Source organism: Myodes glareolus, chromosome 11 (genome assembly GCF_982192425.1).
Source record: "Myodes glareolus chromosome 11, mMyoGla1.1, whole genome shotgun sequence".
Classification (NCBI taxonomy): Eukaryota; Metazoa; Chordata; class Mammalia; order Rodentia; family Cricetidae; genus Myodes; species Myodes glareolus.
The window spans coordinates 3145097-3165528 of record NC_142036.1 but is presented as its reverse complement, the minus strand read 5'-3'; the positions used below and the strand labels follow the sequence as shown (position 1 = coordinate 3165528).

Below are 20432 nucleotides of genomic sequence, written 5' to 3'. Positions count from 1 at the left end.
CTTCCTTCTTTCCTTTCTCTGTTGCTTGTTTTGAATAGTTTTCTAAATAGTTAAAATGTTATCTCCCTAAGGATTCATTTACAGACCAGGCAGTGATGGTGTACGTTTTTAATCCCAGTACCAGAAGCAGGCGGATCTCTGTGAGTTTGAGGCCAAACTGGTCTACAAGAGCTAGTTCCAGGACAGGATCCAAAGCTACAGAGAAACCCTGTCTCAAAAACAAAACAAAACAAAACAAAACAAAAAAAGATTCAGTTACAAAGGAACACACTTCTTTAGAATGGATGTCTGTCATTCAGGATTGGTTCAGAATAAAGCAAATCAAATTTTTCTTGAGGTCTCTGTCCACTGGAGTCTCTGTTCACTTGGGTACATAACAAAATATCTTAAAACTGGGTAATTTAAAAGTAATAGATAATTCCTCAAAGTTCTGGACCCTGAGAAATCCAAGATGAAGGTATCCATAAGCTCGTTGTCCACTGAAGACACCATGCCTCTGCTTCCAAGGTGGCATCGCGCTGCTTCCTCCTCAGACAGAAGGGACTGAGAGCCTGTCCTCACAGGGTGGAAGACAGAAGGACGGTTGAAGCGTTAGCACCTCCAACCCTTTCGTAGAGTCACATGAAGACAGAGCTCTCAGGACTTAATCCTAAATCCTTAACCTTCTGAAATGCCACTTCCTTGTGTGTGCACCTGAAGTCAAGAACTGGGGGGATCTCATTGATCTGAACTTGCTATGGGAGGCTGAATGGCTTCTGAGTTCCAGGGATCCCCCTATATCTATCTCCCCAGCACTGGGGTACAAAGTCTTTCCAGTTTTAATGTGGGTTCTAACAAATTACAGTGCAAGCGCTTCACTACCTGAGTCCCCACACCAGCACAACGCTTATACTCTTTACATATTTAGTTTAAATCATCCATTAGTTACTGTACTGGAAATTAAACCCAGGGCCTCATGTATATCCTAGGCAAGAATTCTACCACTGAGCTCTTTCCTCACCCCATTCTTAAGATGATCACACTGGCAATTGACTGTCAATATATCGATTTATTGGACACATTGACAATTAGCTGTCAATAGATCCATTTAAGGGACACATTGGGCAATCTTCTGGAACTGCACAGTGCTCTTTCTCCCAAGTCCTGCCATTTCTCTATAATTGCATTGACAAGCTTTAAGCCCTGAAAATTTTAACTTGAGAGAGAGAGAGAGAGACAGAACATTTCTATGGAGGAGTCTCCATGACTGACCTCTTCTAAGCACTGGCAAATGCAAGTTTGCCGTCCCCAGTGTAACATCTACAAATACTGTTTAAATGATGGGCAGCAGTGTTTACCACCAAAAGCTATTATAGGATATTATACCATCCTGCACTGACCATGAGAGTCCACGGTGGAAAGTATGGGAAGATGGGAAAGATTCTCAAATCAGACAAAGCGACCCCAGAAAACTATGATGAAATCTGAATTCTGTTGTACAAGATGCCGAATTTGGAAGAGTGCCAATGACAATGCAGACCCTGCTGACTTTATCTTTTTAATTTTTATTGATTGAGTTTTCCACAGCATGTGAATGCAGGTCAAAGAGCTGTGGGAGTCAGTTCTGGCCTTCCCTTGCTGAGTCAGTCTCTTCTACTGATGCATTCCTACAGTATGTATTCCAGGCTAGCCAGCCTTCGGGCTTACAGAAGGCTGGCCTGTTTATGTCTCCTAGCTCCCCAAGGGAATGCTGGGATCACACATGTGTCCCACTGCATCCAGCTTTTTATATGATTTCTGGAGCTAGAACTCAGTCATTAGGTTTTTTGGCCAGTGTTTTCATTTGTTAAGACACCTCATCCACCTCTTTAGTGGTTCTCTTCGAAAATTCTCAACCTCCCTTTCTCTCTTCCTTTCCTTTTTCCTTCTTCTTCTCTTTGTGTGTGTTCGTGTGTATGTGTGTGTGCACGCACACACACACGCACATGTGCTTACTATTACACATTCTTGAGTACTAGTATGTGGGGGGGTCAGAGGATAATTTTGGGGTGTTACCTCCCTCTTTGCACCATGTGGATCCCAGGGATGGAAACTCAGGTGGTTAGGACTGGGAGTAGATTCCTTAACCTGCTGAGCCACTTCTTTAGCCCTTCTCTTGCTTTTTCAAGGTGAACCTCATCAACAGCTTCTAGACTCTGTGAACTGGGATCCCAGATCTGCCACTCACAAACCTTCTGACTTTGGACATTTGACTTCATAGCTGTGAAGCTTTTAATCCTTCATCTGTTAAAAAAGACACCAATGGTGTCCTCCTCCTAGACTTGGTGCTCAGCTAGTAATAAACCCTAAATAATGGGATTTATTATTATTATTAGCAGTGTATCAAACAGCCGTGTTCTTCCTAAAATGTACAAACCAAAAAACAAACTAACAAATAAAACAACAAACCACCTTTTTATTTTATTTTTTTATTTTTTTTTTGTTTTTAAGAGTGCAATGGTTTTTATTTGCCCAAGTTCAATTTTAGTTTTTCTTTAAAGCATACAAAGGCCAACTAATCTTCAGACTCTGACCCATCTTCATCCTGACTAATCTGGAAATAGCGAAGTTCGTAGGTCTCCTTGTCAGATGCAACCACACGAAGCCAATCACGGAGGTTATTCTTCTTAAGGTATTTCTTGGTAAGATATTTCAAATACCTTTTAGAGAACTGTTTCTCAGAAACAACTGTGATTTTATTCTTCAAGCGTTCAATGTGAACAACATTTCCAAGATTTCCAGTTTTCCCATTGACTTTAACCTTCTCCCGGAGAAACTGTTCGAAGTTTCCAGAATCAAAAATTCCATCTTCCACCGGATGAGTGAGGTCCAAATGGAACCTCCAGGTCGACTTCTTAGGCTTCTTGTCTTTCTGCGGCGCCATATTGTCCTGCGGCCGTGGGAAGGCACAAACCACCTTTTTAATCTTTGAATTTTTGACTCAGTTTAACAAATTGTAGGTCCTCCCTTCATCACACCATTTCCATTTGCTCTGAAAGTGGACAACCATTCTAAGGCAGCATCACCATGAAAAATCAGTTATAAAGTAGAAGATATTGGCTATTTACTCATCATTTACCCTCTTATAGAAGAGAAATAACAGCCCAAGTATTCTTAGAAGTTTCCTGCTCCCTAGTCCCTGTCAGAGTTAACAACGGCAAAGGCAGATTGCATCTTACAAGGGTTTGAAGAACTTATTATCAGTAAGGGGTTAGTGAGCACATGTACAGTTAGCACCTATCTGTTTGCAGTAAATGATACTGTTGGTTATGAAGGTTAAGAGGATTTGAGAGACTAAGGCACCCTCAGGCCACAAGGGACAATGGTACCAGGAGCACACAGCACAAAAGGACACATCACACATGCAGTTTCCTAAAACTGTGGAAGACATAAAGCTTCACATATCACATTTTTGTGTTCACAAATGAGACATTTGAGTAAATGCACTCAGGGAATTTAATGGATGGAAATGTGGCAAATTCTTACCTAAAAGGCCTTTGTGCCAGGTTGATTTTCCTCCCCACCTCATTTGTCCCTTGATTAGTCTGCAGGGTAAGTCCAGGCATCGATATAGGAATCTGTAGAAAGGGACTAGCTAGTGCTCTGTAGTTTCTTGCTTTTCTCCAAGTTTTCCCAGTATTTGGTGACCTTATGTACAAACCTCTAACACAGAGCGTGGAGTTGACTGCTATTTAAATCTTTGGAAACATGCTCAAGTCCACCAAAGGCAGCATGAAAACTGGGATGCTAAACAAGGATTTTTCATGGTTTCTGTTCAAATCAGTGCAACAAATGCCTTCCTCTCCAACTTGGGAAAACAGTTTGCTCATGCCGTAATTCCCAGGCTGGAGATGCAGCTCAGTGCAGAGGATTTTGTCTAAAACACATAAGACTCCCAGTTGGATCGCTAACTGTGGATGTGGGGATGGGGGTAGTTCAAAAAGTTGGTGTGTACAGTACATAGGGAGAATAGGAGTACTTCAGGAAGTAAATCTATGTACAGTGTCTGTGGGATGAGGGTACCTTCAGAAGTATGTCTGTGTACAGTGTGGGGGAAGATGGGGGTACTTCAGGATGGGTGTGTACCAGAATGGTAGGACATTCTTGGCACTAGTAAGGACCAGCCCTGAAAGCAAACAAATAAAACGTTGAAATATGATTTCCATGTGGGTTCCCTGAGCTAGAACCAACTCCACTCCATTTTTTTTTTGTTTTACAAGAAATAAAAATCTCATCTTTTGTTTTGTTGAGACAGAGATTTCATCGTGTAATCTACCTGGCCAAGAACTTGCTAAGTCTCTCTCCAAATTCGCAGAAATCTGCCTGCCTTTGCCTCCTGAGTGTTGACATTAAAACAGTGTGTCAACACACTCAGTTCTCATCATTACTTGTAATCCAATTTTCTTGAATGAACTTTAATCTGAAATGAGGTGATTCCAGTGGTCAACAAACTTATCAAAGATGATAAGCTTCCTTAAACATTATCATTACTCTGTTTTTCAAGAAACTTTCTTTCCAGTTGGGCATGACGGGCACATATCTATCACTCAACACTAATGAAGTTGAGGCAGGAAGACCGATGAGAATCTGAAGCCACATGGCAACATTTTCTATAAACAAACCAACAAACAAGCAAAACCAACAAGAGTCTCTCTTTCCAGAGAAAGGAGGAAAAAAAGCAGAAATATCTGCCAAGCTGCCAGCATCTTCAAACAGATAGCACTTAGGGGATTCTTCTGTAAGGATCCAGACTCTTGACATCAATGGAGGTCTTAAAGTTTTGCATCTAAGACATGAGTATTAGTACCAAGTCCTTACCAAGTAAAAGGAGGTGAATAGTGAAAGATCCAGTGGTTCCTGATACCATCCATTTGTTTCCTAGTATCTGTGCTAAAAAAAAATTACATGCCTTTAATTCCACTACTTGGGAGCCAGATGCACATAGATCTCTGAGTTCAGCGCCAACCTGGTCTACAGGGTAAGTTCCAAAATAGTCAGGCCTACACAGAGAAACCCTGTCTCAAAAAAATAAAACAAAAACCAAACAAACAAAAAATCATGTGTGGTGGTTTGGAAGAAACTGGGCCCCAAAGGGAGTAGCACTATTAGGAGGTATGACTTGTTGAGCTAGGTGTGACTTTGTTGGAGGAAGTGTTGAAGGTGGGCTTTAAGGTCTCTTATGCTCAAGATACAGTCCAGTGTCTCAGACCACTTCCTGTTGCCTGGGAGTCTAGATGTAAAAACTCTCAGCTCCTTCTCTAACACCTTGTCTCCCTACATGTTGCCTTACTTCCTGTCATGATGGTAATGGACTAAACCTCTGAACTGTAAACTATCACAATTATTTGCTTTTCTTTATGCATTTCTGTGGTCATGGTGTCACCTCACAACAACTGAAACCCCGACTAAGACGTTATGTATTTAGATTCTTGAGTTAACTAGCAAGCTTCCTTTCCTCAACTCAAGAATGAGAAATTGGGGGACAAGGAAGGAACTGGAACTGTCGTTCAGTTGGTAGAGTACTTTTCTAGCGCATATGAAAGCGCTGAGCTTTATTTCCAGTACCATATAAGTTGGGAATGATGGTTGTTCTAGTCAGGGTTACTATTGCTATGATGAAACACCATGACTAAAGACAAGTTGAGGCGGAAAGGTTATATTTATTTGGCTTACATTTTGACATTGTAGTCGGTCATTGAAAGAAGTCAGGATAGGAACTCAAACAAGGCAGGAACTGATGCAGAGGCCATAAAGAGGTGATGCTTACTGGCTTGTTCCCCATGCTTTGTTAAGCCTGTTTTCTTATAGAACCCAGGATCACAAGTTCATGGATGGTTCTACCCACAATGGACTGAGTTCTCATCACTAATTAAGAAAATATTGCCTACAGGTTTGCCTACAGCCTGGTATTAGGGAGGCATTTTCTCAGTTGAGGTTCTCTCCACTCAGAACCACTCAGAAACTGTGGTTTCTGTCAAGCTGACATGAACTAGTTAGCACATTGTACTTGCAGGGCTTGGGAGGTAGAGGCAAGAGGTCAGTCTCAGTTTTGAATGTGAAGCCAGAAGTTGATAGGGAATACTTTGTTTCAAAACAAACAGAAAAACAAGTAGGGCAGTTATGTCTTCAGCCTGCTTGGAATCATATCCCAGGTTCACCTCTTATGGACTACATGGCTGACCCTGCGTGACCCTGCGACTGCCTCCGCCTCCATCAGCTCATCTATAAGATAGGAAGAACCCTACTACCTCCTCAGGACAGTTTCAGGAGTATTAAATTGAAAGAGCCAGCTAAAGGTCTTATAGTGTCAAGCACCTTCTAGCCCTGGCTTGGTGAGCTAGCATCATTAATATTCTGGTCACCATCCACAGCCTTCATTCTGGTTCAGAAAGATGAATGAAGAGTCAAGACGTGCCTGTAGTTTCCATCCATGCTAACTCAGGAACTTATTCCTGTCGTGAATCCCTTTGCTCCCTATGTCTCCCTCAAAAAAGGAAAAAAAGAAAAGAAAAAGAATTTTAAAAGTCATTGCACAAAAGCGATTTAAGAGAGTCCACAGGTAGAAAGATCTTTGGGAGCCCTGCTCCCATTTTTAAATATTTATAATATTAATATTTGTTAGTATTGTTTTTTAAATTTATTTCTTGGTTTCTCAAAGCAGAGTTTCTTTGTGTAGTCCTTGGCTGTCCTGGAACTAGCTCTGTAGACCAGGCTGGCCTCAGAATCATGGAAATCAGCTTACCTCTGCCTTCTGAATGCTGGGATTAAAGGCCCGTACCACCATCGTCTGGTTATTATAATTATTTAAAATCATGTATATGTGCATTGACAGGTGTCCAATGAGGCCAGAAGATGTAAGCTTCTCTAAAACTGGAGTGACAGGCAGTTGTGAACTGCTCACCATGGGTGATGGGTGATGGGTACCAAATCCGGGTCTTCTGCTGAACAATATGGACTCTTAACCACTGAACCATATCTTCTGTACCCTAACTAACCTTTTTTAAAATTCCACATTTTAATAATTTAAACACCCCAACAAATGTCACTCTCCCATCTGTAAATATATAACCATGTTTACAGTAGGAAATTGAATCATGTCTAGTTTTTCCAGAAGGATCTATGCTCCTGATTCAAAGTAATAACTATATGAGACCTCAACATCCATTGAGATTGGTTGTCATGAACACTCCCATAAGCAGCAGATAATAGGCACATTCTCTACTGTCAAAGAATAAGTTACTGTGTTGTAAATAAATCATTACATTACACCAGAGGTGCTAACATCAGCAGTAACCTGATCATCACTAGTTAGCCTTGTCTGAACTCCATTTGTTTTCCTCATTAAGTGAGAAAAGAGTAAGAGAAATCTTTGCAAACTGTCCTTTACACAATGACTTTCTGGCTGTAGGGGGTAGCAGGATGCAACCGTCTCCACTTACAGTATTAGGGAATGACTAAATTACTTTCTCCATGCACACTTATGAGGAATGATATAATTTTCTAAATCACATAAAAATACATAAACAGAATGCAACTCTCTGTGTCAGCTTCCTGAGAATTTATGTAGATATATATGAATTCTATGGAATAATATTAAAGGGATTTTTTTTCAAGTGTCTTTATTCTGTTTTAAATTCTAGCCCCTTATCTGCTGACACGGCTCTTGGCTCTGAATGTCTGGACGATCCATATTTTGTTGAGCTTTGGCGTCTGTGTTTGGATCATAACACCTTAAAAAGTTACCATTTCCAAGCGTGCTTACCACTGTCTCTAATAATATTAAGCTATATTCCAAGTCTGACTATCACATTCAAGGCTGCTTTTAAAATGTTGAGTGACCATAAAACTAGCAATGTGAATTTTATTTAAATTGATTTCGTATCTTCATCACCACTCCTTAAAATGAATCTTATTACTAGAGAGAATGTATGTGTCAAAAAAGAAGCCTCAGATACACTTCCTGTGCTCTTGACAGGGTGACAAAATATTTCTCCTATCCTTTCCTAATTGAGCTGCAGTACAAAGGAGGACATTATAATAATATTAATAATAGTTACATGGATATTTGTAGGTACTGTGTAACCCTTCAGTCCATTTTCCCAGACAATGGTGACTACAAAGAGGCTTCAAAATAGAACATTGCACAATATGAATGCCACTTTTTTCTATCTTACATTTTAAAAACATCATTGAAATCAGAAAGTTCATTTACAAAGGACTGGCAGTTGCAATCACAGCAATAATGTAGTGCTGAGAAAAAAAGGGTAATTGGTTTGGTAAAGATCGCTTTCCATTACACCATAAAGCACTACACAATAGGAAAGGTCGCCAATTAAGCAATCATGAATACCAAGTACTGAAGCTGATGAAAATAGGGCAGTGGTTTAAATAGATTTGCAAGCAATTTACCTTTTCACAATGTTGGCAATCTGATGCAATTTGCTTGCAATTTTGTCTGCTTTCAGTAGCACTCGAAGCTGACACTACACAGACCAAATGGCAAAGAGGCCCTGCATAGAAAATGTAAAACTATCTTGGCTGCATCAGGAAACCAGAATGGTGGTTCATCAGGAAAATTACAACAATTAACATAAGTGCTGCAAAAATCAACACTTTAAATGTCACACTCACTAGTCTGTCCAAAGACTGTAAAAGTACCATCCCCATCGCTGGACTAACAGTAAATATGAAGCAATCACCAGCAAACCTTGGGCTGATGGCTTTACAATTGATGTGACATTCTCTGGGTGATAAAATAGCCTCTCATTTTACAAAAGTAAGTATTTTTCTTTTTTAGCCTTAACCTGAATTATGTCAACACAAAATTTACGTTTAATTTTTTTCCAACTTTTTCGACAAAGCCATTTCATGCCATGGTGGGTGTAGTTGGTCTTGACATTTAAAAAATAACTTTATATTTCAGAGAATTAGAGCCAAGTTGATAAAAAATAATCCCTCCTCAAATATTGATTTGGGGCTTTCAAATGTAAATCATGGCCCAGATTTCTGTGGAAAGCCATTGCAGTGGGGAAGTACAGCGCGCCTAACCAGAGCCTACTTTATTATCTGACAGAGGACTCCAAAATCCATCCCTGAGATTCCCTGGAGAACTGGCTGGTATTACAGATGCCGCCACATGTCTACAGCAATGTATTCCTAGCTGAAAGTTAGACACCTTGAAAATAATTGATACCTTCTGCTTTGGCGCTCACGGGAAACTGTAAATTTGTTAGGGTTTGGGGAGAATTGGCTTACAGTGTAAACCTGATGATTTCTCAGTGAGCTGGGAAGGTCTCATGGTGAGAGAACAAGAGCAGAATGCCAGAAAATCTCTTTAATTTTCTTTTAATATTGGTTTGACAGAGCTATTTCTTGGTTCTGTCTACAAAGAGACATCTTCCTGTTCTTAGTGGATTGTTTCATCATTCAGCATAAGGAGAGGGTAACCTTTTTGATTCTCACAAGTAGTTCTGCTTTTCCTGATCTTGTGATTCTCACAATAATAAAGAAACGAAAGACTGAGGCCTGGAATGATGGGAGATAGCATGGTTACAGTAAAAATTAAACATTTTGTTATGAGAACAAGATATTGGTAAAAAGTCTACTATGAATTCTTCCTAGAGTTCACTGTTCAATGTGATTGCCTTTTCCCCTTAGGTCTGCAGAGGATCATGTTTAAGAAGAGTGTTCAGAATCGACTTGAGAACTCAGGTGATCTTTAACTTTGGGACCTAATGGGTTGTGTTGACACATGATTCTAGGCTGCTTCCCCAGGTGGCCTCTTCTGTCATCACTATAGTGAGTTTCAGTCACTAATACTTTTCTCCCTGCAACATTTACAATGCAATAATATTAATTCCAAGGAAATGTTTTGCCAAGCATCTCTTCCTCAAATTCATTCAATGAACACATGCAAGCAACATCCAACTAATATAAGTCTCTGGGGTGATCATCCACACTACCCACTAAAAGCCACTCCAAGACAAGGCGGATACTGACCAGAGAACTGGAGCCCAATATGGGCCATGTTCAATGTCTGGGAAGAAGTTCATTGCTTACCTAAAAACAAGGGGCTTAGCCTCCAGGGGAGCTAACTACATAGTTGTCTCGAAAATATTCCCATTTTATGGAGTGTGAAGCTTCCAGAAGGAATGAGTTCTTCTTTGGTGTATCTGTCCTCTGAGGGAAAGTGCACTTCTGTTGCCTGTTCATGGAAGACTCAGAGAGCAAGTTCCTACGGGAGAGGTATGACCTTTAGCTGCTGTTTACAGCGTGACGGGAGTGGTTGTCTGGAAGGGTGGCATCAGCAGACTCAAGGTAAACTATAGACTTGGAATAACAATAAGGAATTTGTTGTATCACCAATAAAATGTTCAAAAGTTTATAATATTTCTTTGAGAGAAGCAAAGCAAACATTGAGAAGAATTAGCATTCTCTTCTTTGTCAGTCAGTCAGTCTGTCTGTCTGTCTCTCTCTCTCTCTCGTGTGTGTGTGTGTGTGTTTGCGTGTGACTCAGGATGTTTAAGGGAGTGATATACAAGAGGGTAGGCAGAGCCCTCTAATTAATTTTGGTAAATATAATAACCTGTGTGATTTCCCCCAGCTGTTGACTGGTACCACTGAAAACAATTATTACTGGTTAATTTCGTTGCTGGCATAGTACATAGTAAATATTTTTGTTCTATCACTCTTTATTAACTGCAAAAAAGACCCTTTTGATTTTATTAAGCAAATTTGTCAAAACCACAGATAACTGCTATATGACTATAAAGCACAGAGTGTCTGAGTCATTAAAATGATTTCAGTGCAGTTCCAGCTCATATGGTTGACTCCAAAGACCAGAATTTAGTGGAATCTAGAACTCAGACTTGGAGTTAAACAATAAAGCTACCAAAGAGGAGATTTCGGAACCTATATTAATTTGGGTTAATGTTTATACTCACTTTAGTTATTTCCTAATATAACGTAAGAATGTGGGTAAAACATAGATGATTACAAGGCTACTCAACTGGATTCACTTCAGTCCCCCCCAAAATAGCTTCCCTCTGGAGGTTAACATTTAGCCAAATAAGTGTTTCCATTAGACTTTTCATAAAGTTTCTTAAGACCACAAATAAAGGCATTATAGTGTTATTTTTTTATTAAAAATTATTTGATTATTTTCTGTGTATGGATGTTTTGTTTACACATATGTTTGTGCACCACATGTGTGCCTGGTGCCCTTGAAGGCCAGAAGAAGGTGATGGAACCCTTGGATCTGGAGTTATGGACAGTGTGAGCTGCCATGTAGGTGCTGAGAATTGAACTCAGGACCCCTGTAAGAGCAGCCAGTGCTCTTAACCACTGAGCCATCTCGCCAGGTCTAAAAGCATTATTTTTAATGAGAATTTAAATATAACAATAAAATTAAGTGGGAGCTGTGATGTCATGTGCGTTAAGGAACATTGGAGGACTTTTTACCAGGCTCTTCCTCTCTGTGGAGCTGTGGGGAAGTCACATCATCTCTGGGTTTCAATTTTGTCTTTTTAAAAATGAGGGCAGAAATATTGCAGAAACTTATGTGAATTGTTAGAATTGCAAATTAGAAATGGCACATATCAGGTGTTTAAATAAAGAGCCTGGACTGTAGTCATGCTGCTGTTTCAGCTGTGAATGATGGTGGTTGGGAAGTCTAGCCTGGTAAACATCTAAACATCTCTGTGCCTCAGGTTTGTTTGCTTGTTTTCAAATACTAATAGTGTATCCAGAGCTAAAGATAGAAAATAGTACTAGATTTGCATGAGATAATCTGCATTATAACATTTGAAATGTACTGTAAAATTGAAGAAGCGTTTGAGATCAAAATCAAAAAGTGTATGTGTGTGAAGGAGCCTCCTAGAGGGTATTCTTCACATTGCAGCTTTCTTTTAATGTGGTTATAGTTGCCACATAAGACTCTCTTTGCCACCAGCTATCTACTATGTATTGACAGCATTCCCATAAATCTGTTCTGCTTAAAAATGCTGTCTATGGTCATCCTAATTCATGTAAACAGAGTCTGGTGTTCACACAATGACAAAAATCAACTATCAATGTAATCTTAGAATGTGTACTATTGCTAAGCAATGCATGGCTGTGCTACAAAATAGTTTTGAAACTGGAACAATTTGAATTCCAAAGGCTTGGCATGTGCTTGGCAAATGGGCCTTAGGGTTTCTCTCAAATCTGTAGAATTAAACAGATTAGTGCTCTTGCGGTGTTCCCTGTATTGACAGTTCTGATAGTCTAGGAACTAATGCAGAAAACTAGAGAGAAGGCCTGGGAAGGCAGGTGGGGAAGGAGCAAGAGCTCAGAGCTCATGGTCCAGGCTGGTTGAGCATCACTGAGTCTCCAAGTAGGGATGTAGTGCAAATCTAAATCTAAAAGAAGCTTCACACAAACTGAGGCCCAAGGGACAACAGTGTCTGTCCAGGATCACGGATCTGGAGACACCATTGAGAGGAGGGATATGTGTGTGTGAGTAGTGAACATTTATATGCTCATCCCTTATCACAAGGTACCTGAACTCTAAATCAGCCTCTAGTGGTCCCCAACTAACCTAGAGTGACTTCTCTGTGCAATGAGAGATAGCTATAGTTTCTTTTTACTCATTAAAGTTTAGTCAATGGAGATGCAATTCCATTCAGGTCTGAATCGTCAATATCTGTGCTACGTAATATCCACATACCAAACCATATATCAAGTGCCTGATATAAACAGTACTTCCTGGGATGTGTATAGAATCCATGACCTCCATCTCTAGTGACCCTACAGTCTAGTCTAGATCATGGCACGTTATTGCAAGCAAATATACAAATAAAAGTATGGAAAACATAGGACCCCTAAAGAAAATGAAAATATCTAGGTCGGTGTGTGAACCGATACTGGTGATGCCTCTGAATCTGTAGTCCAGGGTATAGTGCTACAATAAGCATTGCCCTTTTCTTCAAGCAAGGCTGATAATGACAACAAAGAGCCATTGTTTGTGACCATACTCAAATGTTTTCTTAGTTCTGTTTTGGATGTGTGGGGTAAATATTTCACTGTGAAAGATCAAAAGAAGAAATGAAGAAATGGAAGAAGGGAGAGAGGGAGAAACCCAGCCTCCTGAGGGCCAGCAATCTCAAGTGCAGTTGCTACTGGAGACTATTCTGAACTTTAAGTGAGACCCTGTCTAGTTTCAGACTCCCTGATGCTGTGAGTTTCCTCGGGTATAGCCACATCCAGCTTCTCATACAACATCCCCTCCATTCCCCGATCTCAGCATGTGCTGTAATTCTCCCTCAGATATGCTCATGACACAATAATTCTATACTTGAGTTATCTTGAAGGAACAAGTTGAAGTCAGAATGGTTGATTTTCATCCCTCTGAGACCCAATCACACTCTAAGGAGACACAATGATGTCATCTTCATGACCTTAGTCTTCCAGGCTGAACCCGAACACAGTTCCACGTCATTCTTAGGAGCAAATGCGGATGTCTCCTGCTAGGGATGCTTCAAACTTTGCTTTCCACTTCACTGGAAGGGTAGCCAGTTCAGACAGGAAGTTACAGTCTGCACATTAGTGAAAGTTTGAATTTGCATTAGAAATCTCTGTATACACTAGGCTAAGTAAACCCGATACCATCACATCTTGTATTGTGTGGCAGGTACAGTCACCTACTTCTGCTGCACAAGTTCCATTTGCAGAATGCTCAGTCCTTTCTCTGCTGTCACAGGCTGCTTTAGTCCCTACCCTGCATCATCCTGTCAGCAGTACCCTGCAGGGGCTCTCTTTGCAGCTGGGGTCTACTGCTCTTTAAAGCAAGCACCACAAAGATCAAGTCTTCAGCAGCTTTGGCTATAGGGACTTCAGGTTTCAAAGAGTCTTTCAAAGAGCTCTTGGGTCCCGGATTATTAAATGTAGTAGTAAATGTCATAGACCAAGCTTTCCAACAGCCTCCTTGCCATGGAGCTACTTTATCTCCTGGCTTCCAAGTTTGGTGGGAATAAATATATCGCACAGATGGGCCTATAACTGACCATAGCCTGTTCTATTGTATGTCCAACCATCTCTAATTACAGCAACACATGAAAGGAAGAGATTTGAGAGGGCAGGTGACGGGAGAGGAGAGGAACCTGTTTGACTTAAACAGCACAGGATCCCTCACCATCAGGCCTGATGTACATCAGCCTGACAGCTAATTAGGGTAGACATGAATTTTTCCAATGTAACAGATGTTCGCTAATCAGGCCAGATTTGGAGCCCTTGCGCCAGCAACATTTCATGCACAATTTAACTATCTAAAAGGAATAAACTACTTAATGCATTGTGCTGAAGGCACAGCTGTTTCACAATCAGAAAATTTGCTGTCAAAGATGTTCTCTTTAAAACTGACATGTTTTTATATAACTCTGATGGGGTGTTTATAATGTATTAATAGTTGTCAGCGAGAGCTGCTGTCATCGTCAAGGAGTAAAACATTGCTGAAGGTATATTAAAATGAGCAGACTCCTTTCTCTTCCCCCAAAATCCATTCAGCTAATTTCACTAGGGTGAGCGTGGTCTGCTGAGCTCCAGGGTGTATCTGAAACAAAGGACACAACGAGTGCTTTCAGTGTGCTCCCAAATTAAGACAAAACCCACACTCATGCCTGGCTTTTGGCTTAATGGCTTAAAATAATCATAATTCCACATTTGATAGTAAAGGTGGAATTTTTTAAAAAAAAAATCATTCTGCTTTTGTGGTAACTCCCTGGAGGGGCAGCATTTCCAACACCAAAAACGTCCTATTGAGAGAAATGAGGGTTTGCCCCGCCCAGCCACACACTGACGTCGTCATGGGATGCAATGCTTCTCTCTGCCTGTCCTCCTCCACTCGCCCCTGTTATTTGTGTACCAATTGGCCCTCTATTATTACAAATGATTGATGAATATAAACTTGGAAATCTTTGTATTGTCTTTTTTAAGGCAGTTTAGCTTTGCTTTTGTTACTTATATATATTTTTTAAATAGTGAACCAAAAAAGTAATTAAGAGCTTATCAAAAAAAGTTTGCATCTATTTGAAGTATGAGTTCAGAAGTCTTCACATTGTGTCTGGAAGAAACATTCTATACTGCGTGCCTGTGACTTCAGGTTGGGCAACACAAACAGCTCGCGGGACTGTAGTGGTCTGCCCTGCCTGTATAATTTAGAAATTTGCTTATTTGAGCAACGCACTTTCTCAGTTTTCTCCACTATCCTATGAGGCATAATTGTGCACGTTATTGTCAACCAGTGATGTTGAAAGTGTCACGAATTATGCTTTATTTGACAGGAGAGCCATGATTGATGGTTTGTGCGGTTTCTATGGAGACGGGGTTACTCTGGCCCTCTTTTTTGTGCGCAGGCCCACTTGCACTTGTGGCTTCTAAGGGCAGCTGTGTTGAACTGATTGGATCCGTGGCTCAGTTCTGACAAATTCAAAGTGAGGTCTTCAATTCTAGTCTCAATTAAAGAACTCTCTTTGGAGTTGGTGAAGGAGGCCAGCATTTTTTGCTGTGACTAAAGAGCACCTGGTTCCATTTTTCTGGTAGGATGAGCTTTTCACTAAAGACAGACTGCAGATCAATTGCAAATAGTGTCACATTTCTAAAGGATGATGCCCATGCCACACCTAGAAAGAGAGTTTCTTATTTGTGTCCCAAAGCAGATTGGTCCTGAGAGTTGTTCAAAACAAACTACAAAAGACTGGAGAAATCACGTGCTGATGTACCACCCTCTCTGGAGATGTCCTATGTAAACACATTTCTTGCTGTCTTCCTAATGAATGTCTTAAAGCCAGACACTTGAGTAGTCAAGACCATTTCTTAGTCACCAGTAGTGTGTCTCTTCCATGGGGCATGTTGTGAGCTGTCTTAGTTACTGTCACTGTTGCTGTGACGAAACACCGTGAACAAAAGCAACTTGGGGAGGAAAGGGCGTCTCTCACTTCCATATGACAGCTCGCCATCAACAGTGAGGGCGGGAGCTCAAGGATGGTGGGAACCTGGAGGCAGAAGCAGATGCAGAGGCCATGAAGGAGTGCTGGCTTGCTCTCCATGACTTGCTCAGTTTGCTTTGTTATAGACCCCAGGACTACCAATCGAGCTGTGACGTCACCCACAATGAGTGATGACATCAATCACTAATTAAGAGAAATGCCCCCACAGGCCTGCCTACAGCCCAGTCTTATGGAAGCATTTTCTTGTTTGAAGCTCCCTCTTTTCCGATGACTAACTTGTGTCAAGCTGACATAAAACTAGTCATCACAAGAGCTAAACAGCAGGAAAGGCTTTAGAAAATTTATATGGGCCACACAGTCATCTGTTTCCTTTTGGATGATTCAGCTTGAAATGGGTATATTTTACAGGATAATTTGAAAATTTAAAAGATTTTCTGTAGATTTAGATTTCACCTAAGTTAAACGCACTATCAGGAAGCGCTCCTCACCTGTCCTTCCGTCGTCCAGTCGTCTCCCCCCCCCCCCAGCTTCATTGGCTTCTCTGGCTCCTATGTTCTCGCCCACTCCACTCTGCTCCCTGTCACAGGGGCGTCGGGCCTTATGCTTACTGTTTCTGCTTTACTTTTCTAGACCTAAGACATTTCTGGATAACCACTCCAGCCCCTTTAGAGCCAAGAATCTGGACATATTAGAGCCAAGAATCTGGACATAGTAACCACTAGTCACATGTGGCTGTTTAAATCTATATTAGCTAAAACTTAAATGAGATATAATTGTAAATATCATTGCTAAGTTTCTCTCATTAGCTCAGATATGGAACATTTTTATATATAGAAAATTATGATATAATGGAGACCAAAATGAAATCTTGACATCTTCTGGACTTCTAGGGCCTAGACTAGTAAGTTGCCTATCACAGGTTCATTTGTTCAGTGAATTGATGGATTGGTGGACAGACTAATTTTTATAAATAGTTACTGAAAATCATGATAGTTCAACTAATGTAATACTATAGTTTCTATTTAACCTTATACAATATGCTGCATAATTTCAGTAGAATAAGAACTAAATTGCATATATTATAATATATCTAATATAATTGCATTTTTCAGAGATTCGTTTTCGTATCAACTTCAATAGAACCACAAAGTATAAGGAACTCTCCAGGGTTAGTGGTATCAGAAAGGACAGGCACTGAGATTCCAAAATAGTTTCAAATCCATACTGTTCCCCTACTCTCCTCTGCATGCTTTTTATCTCAACCTCCAACACTCCCATTTTTTGCACGTGCTAGATGGAAGGAGACAACAGACATCTCAGGATTGTTCTAAGGATCAGGCATCATGTGGATCCTTGGTTTGTATTAGGTCTGTACTCAATGATAGCTCCCATTATAATATAACTGGTAAGTTAGTGGCGTGATAACACTACAAACACAAGATCCCAGGATGCCATGTGCAGGTTGGATTTCCATATACTTTAGCCATGTCTTTTGGAATAGTTTAAATCCTCTCAGGCTTACTTACCATATCCATATCCAACACACTGAAAATGCAGTGTAAGTAAATGCTGTGCTGTTTGCTTAGAGGAAATAATGACAAGGAAGAAGTCTCTGCTGTTCAGCACTGACTCTCCTTTTTCAAGTACTTTTCCTCTTCATTTGGTTGACTTCATGGGCACAGAGCCATGAAGGACAGACTGTACTCTAAGGGATATTAAGTGAGTTTTCTGCTATACACAAGAGTATAGAGCAGGCTAAAGTTCCCGAAGAGAAAGGCTTAACCTCTGTTGTTATAGGACTCCACTTGTTTTTTCTCAGCTGCTTAGCCCCAAAATAATCACACAGAACTTATATTATTTAAAACACTATTTGGTCCATTAGCTCTACCTTCTTATTGGCTAACTCATATCTTAATTTAACCCATTTCTAGTAATCTATGTATCGCCATGGCTGTGGGTTATCGGGTAAAGTTCCAGTGTCTGTCTCCACCTTCTTTCTCCTAGCATTCAGTATAGTTTTCCCCACCTAGCTCTACTCTTGTGCCCTATCACAGGCCAAGACAGTTCTTTATTAACCAGTGGTATTCACAGCATTCAGAGGGGAATCCCACATTACCTCCCCTTTTCTGTTTAAATAAAAAGGAAGGTTTTAACTTTAACATAGTAAAATCACATATAACAAGACAAGTATGAAACAAGAATTATAGTTATATTTATATCTACTTTATTCTTTATCATAACTAAGGAAAGCTTTAACTATGTATTCTTCAACCCCATCAAAAACACAAAAGGGGCATAATATTAGCTACGTAAGCAGGAAGTGCATTGTAAGCCACTTCCAAAACTTATATAATTAACAGAGATATCTTGCTGCCTGGACAGCCAAGTTCTTCTGTACCATATAGGGCATCAGTCTTCAGCCCACAGGCCCATAATGTCCAGTGGGCTTTTCCACGAAATAGGAAATTTCAAAGACAATTTTGCCTATATTGACAGTTTGTCAATCACTTTTTTCCTATGTCCTGCAGAATGTCTGGCAGACTCTTTCATGAAGCAGGAACTGCAAAGGACCGTCTCACCTTTAGACAAGTTCAGCAGTCATTTCTCTGTGGGTCCTGCATGTCCCGTTCAAACAGCATAGCATCAAGCAGTCCAGGCAGGAGCAGTTTCTTGCCCAAATGGCTAACAAACTCTATATGGAGCCTCTTTGATGCCCATCTTTCTCTTGAAGTAGTTGGTGCTGCCAGGAGCAGATGTATCTCATTGTCCTGAAAAGTCCTAAGTTCTTAAACATTTTAAATGCCATATTCTATAGTTTTTGAGAGATATAAAGAATGCCTATCCATCTGAAATACATCTCTGTACATCTAGGAAATCTAACTAACATGACTACAAACTTGAATATTATAAATGATTATCTATTAAACTATTCTATTAAATGAGCTACATTTAATAGAATAGTTCTATTCTATTAAATAATTCTATTAAATGAACTACATAATCACAATACCTTAATCAAGAGCAGAAATAAACATATAAAATTGACCTAAAACTTGTATCAATAGAACAATATCCATACCAATGCAAATCTCTATAGCATATCACCCTTTAAATGTAAAGAAACATTTATAAACAATATTTAGAAATTTGGATGTAGTTCTCTCCAAACTGCTCCCAAACTTTTGTTGGGCAAAGGAATTTTTGATGGTGCTGACGTCAGCCTTTCAGGGGGTCTTGGCCCATCAAGCCACATTAGTCTGGAAGGATTGCACAGGTTCTCATCTTCTGTGGAAACAAAAGCAGACCCTCTTTTCCAAAGCATCATATCCTTAGACCCAAATTTTGAAGACAAAATACCTTTATATATGTCAGTTACTTCACAATCGAAAAAATGCAATGAAAACACAATAATATATATATAATCCAGATGCTCTATGTATATTCCATCTTTACATGATTTGTTTCTATTTTATTACTTTTTAATATTTATTTTATTATCTTTACTCCTTTAATCTATGATTGTCTATACTCTTTCTTTTTAAAGACTTTTTTCGTTTTTTTAAAGCCATTTATTTCTTTTTACAACTCTCTATACTCTTTTTCTTCTCTCTCCCAAGCCTATGCACATTTTTTATTATTTATTTATTTATTTAGTTAGTTAGTTAGTTTTTCAAGACAGGGTTTCTTTGTGTAGCTTGGTGCCTGTCCTGGAACTAGCTCTTGTAGACCAGGCTGGCCTCAAACTCACAGAAATCTGTCTGCTTCTGCCTCCCATGTGCTGGGATTAAAGGCATGCACCACCACTACCTGGCCTACATACATTTTTTAAACATACTGTGTTTCATTTAGAGGTCTTTTGTGTCTGAATCTGTCCTTATTGCATATCTGTAATCCTTTTCTGACCAGGATGGCTTCTTGAGATGATAAGTACTTCTTCAAAAGCTAAGTGGCAGTGTGACAAGTACTAAGGCTGCTTTGCCTTTCAGCTCTGCCCAGTTGAGCATGGTAGAGACTTGTTCACTGCCTCTACAAGCCCCAGTTCCAATTATGCAGTCGGTCCATGTAGAGCCATTAAGCAGTTATGCTCTCAAATCCCATTTAAATGCTCGGCCTCCTGAAAGAGCCAGAATTCATGTTGGCAGTATGGCCTAGGAAGCTGCCTTTTCAAAACCATGCTGTTTTTTTTTGTTTGTTTGTTTGTTTGTTTTGGCTACCGCTGAATCAGGAAAACCTTTCTTAAAGGAGCCGGAGCATGCCATCAGCAAACAAAGCCCATCTGAAAAAAAAAATGTGACTAAACTTTGTTTTTTTTTGTGAGTCTAGAGTTCCTTTCCAAGCTTTCTTTCAGGTTTTATGTGGATATAGTTGACCACCTTGGAGCGCCAATTTATAATAGGAGTTCACTTGTTTGTTCCCAGCTGCTCAGCCTCA

At 40.0% G+C, this 20432-nt stretch overlaps 1 protein-coding gene across 1 annotated transcript; it reads right to left on the bottom strand.

The window, feature by feature from the left end:
* Positions 1 to 2479: 2479 nt before the first annotated feature.
* On the bottom strand, positions 2480 to 2927 carry LOC148120309 (ribosomal protein eL22-like 1). The gene has a single exon (XM_087911461.1). The coding sequence runs from the start codon at positions 2900 to 2902 to the stop codon at positions 2534 to 2536; it is 369 nt and encodes a 122-aa protein (XP_087767587.1). The 5' UTR covers positions 2903 to 2927; the 3' UTR covers positions 2480 to 2533.
* Between the last annotated feature and the right edge of the window lie 17505 nt (positions 2928 to 20432).

Coding starts and splice junctions, on each gene's coding strand:
- LOC148120309 (XM_087911461.1), bottom strand. CDS start 2,902: ATGGCGCCGCAGAAAGACAAGAAGCCTAAGAAGTCGACCTGGAGGTTC.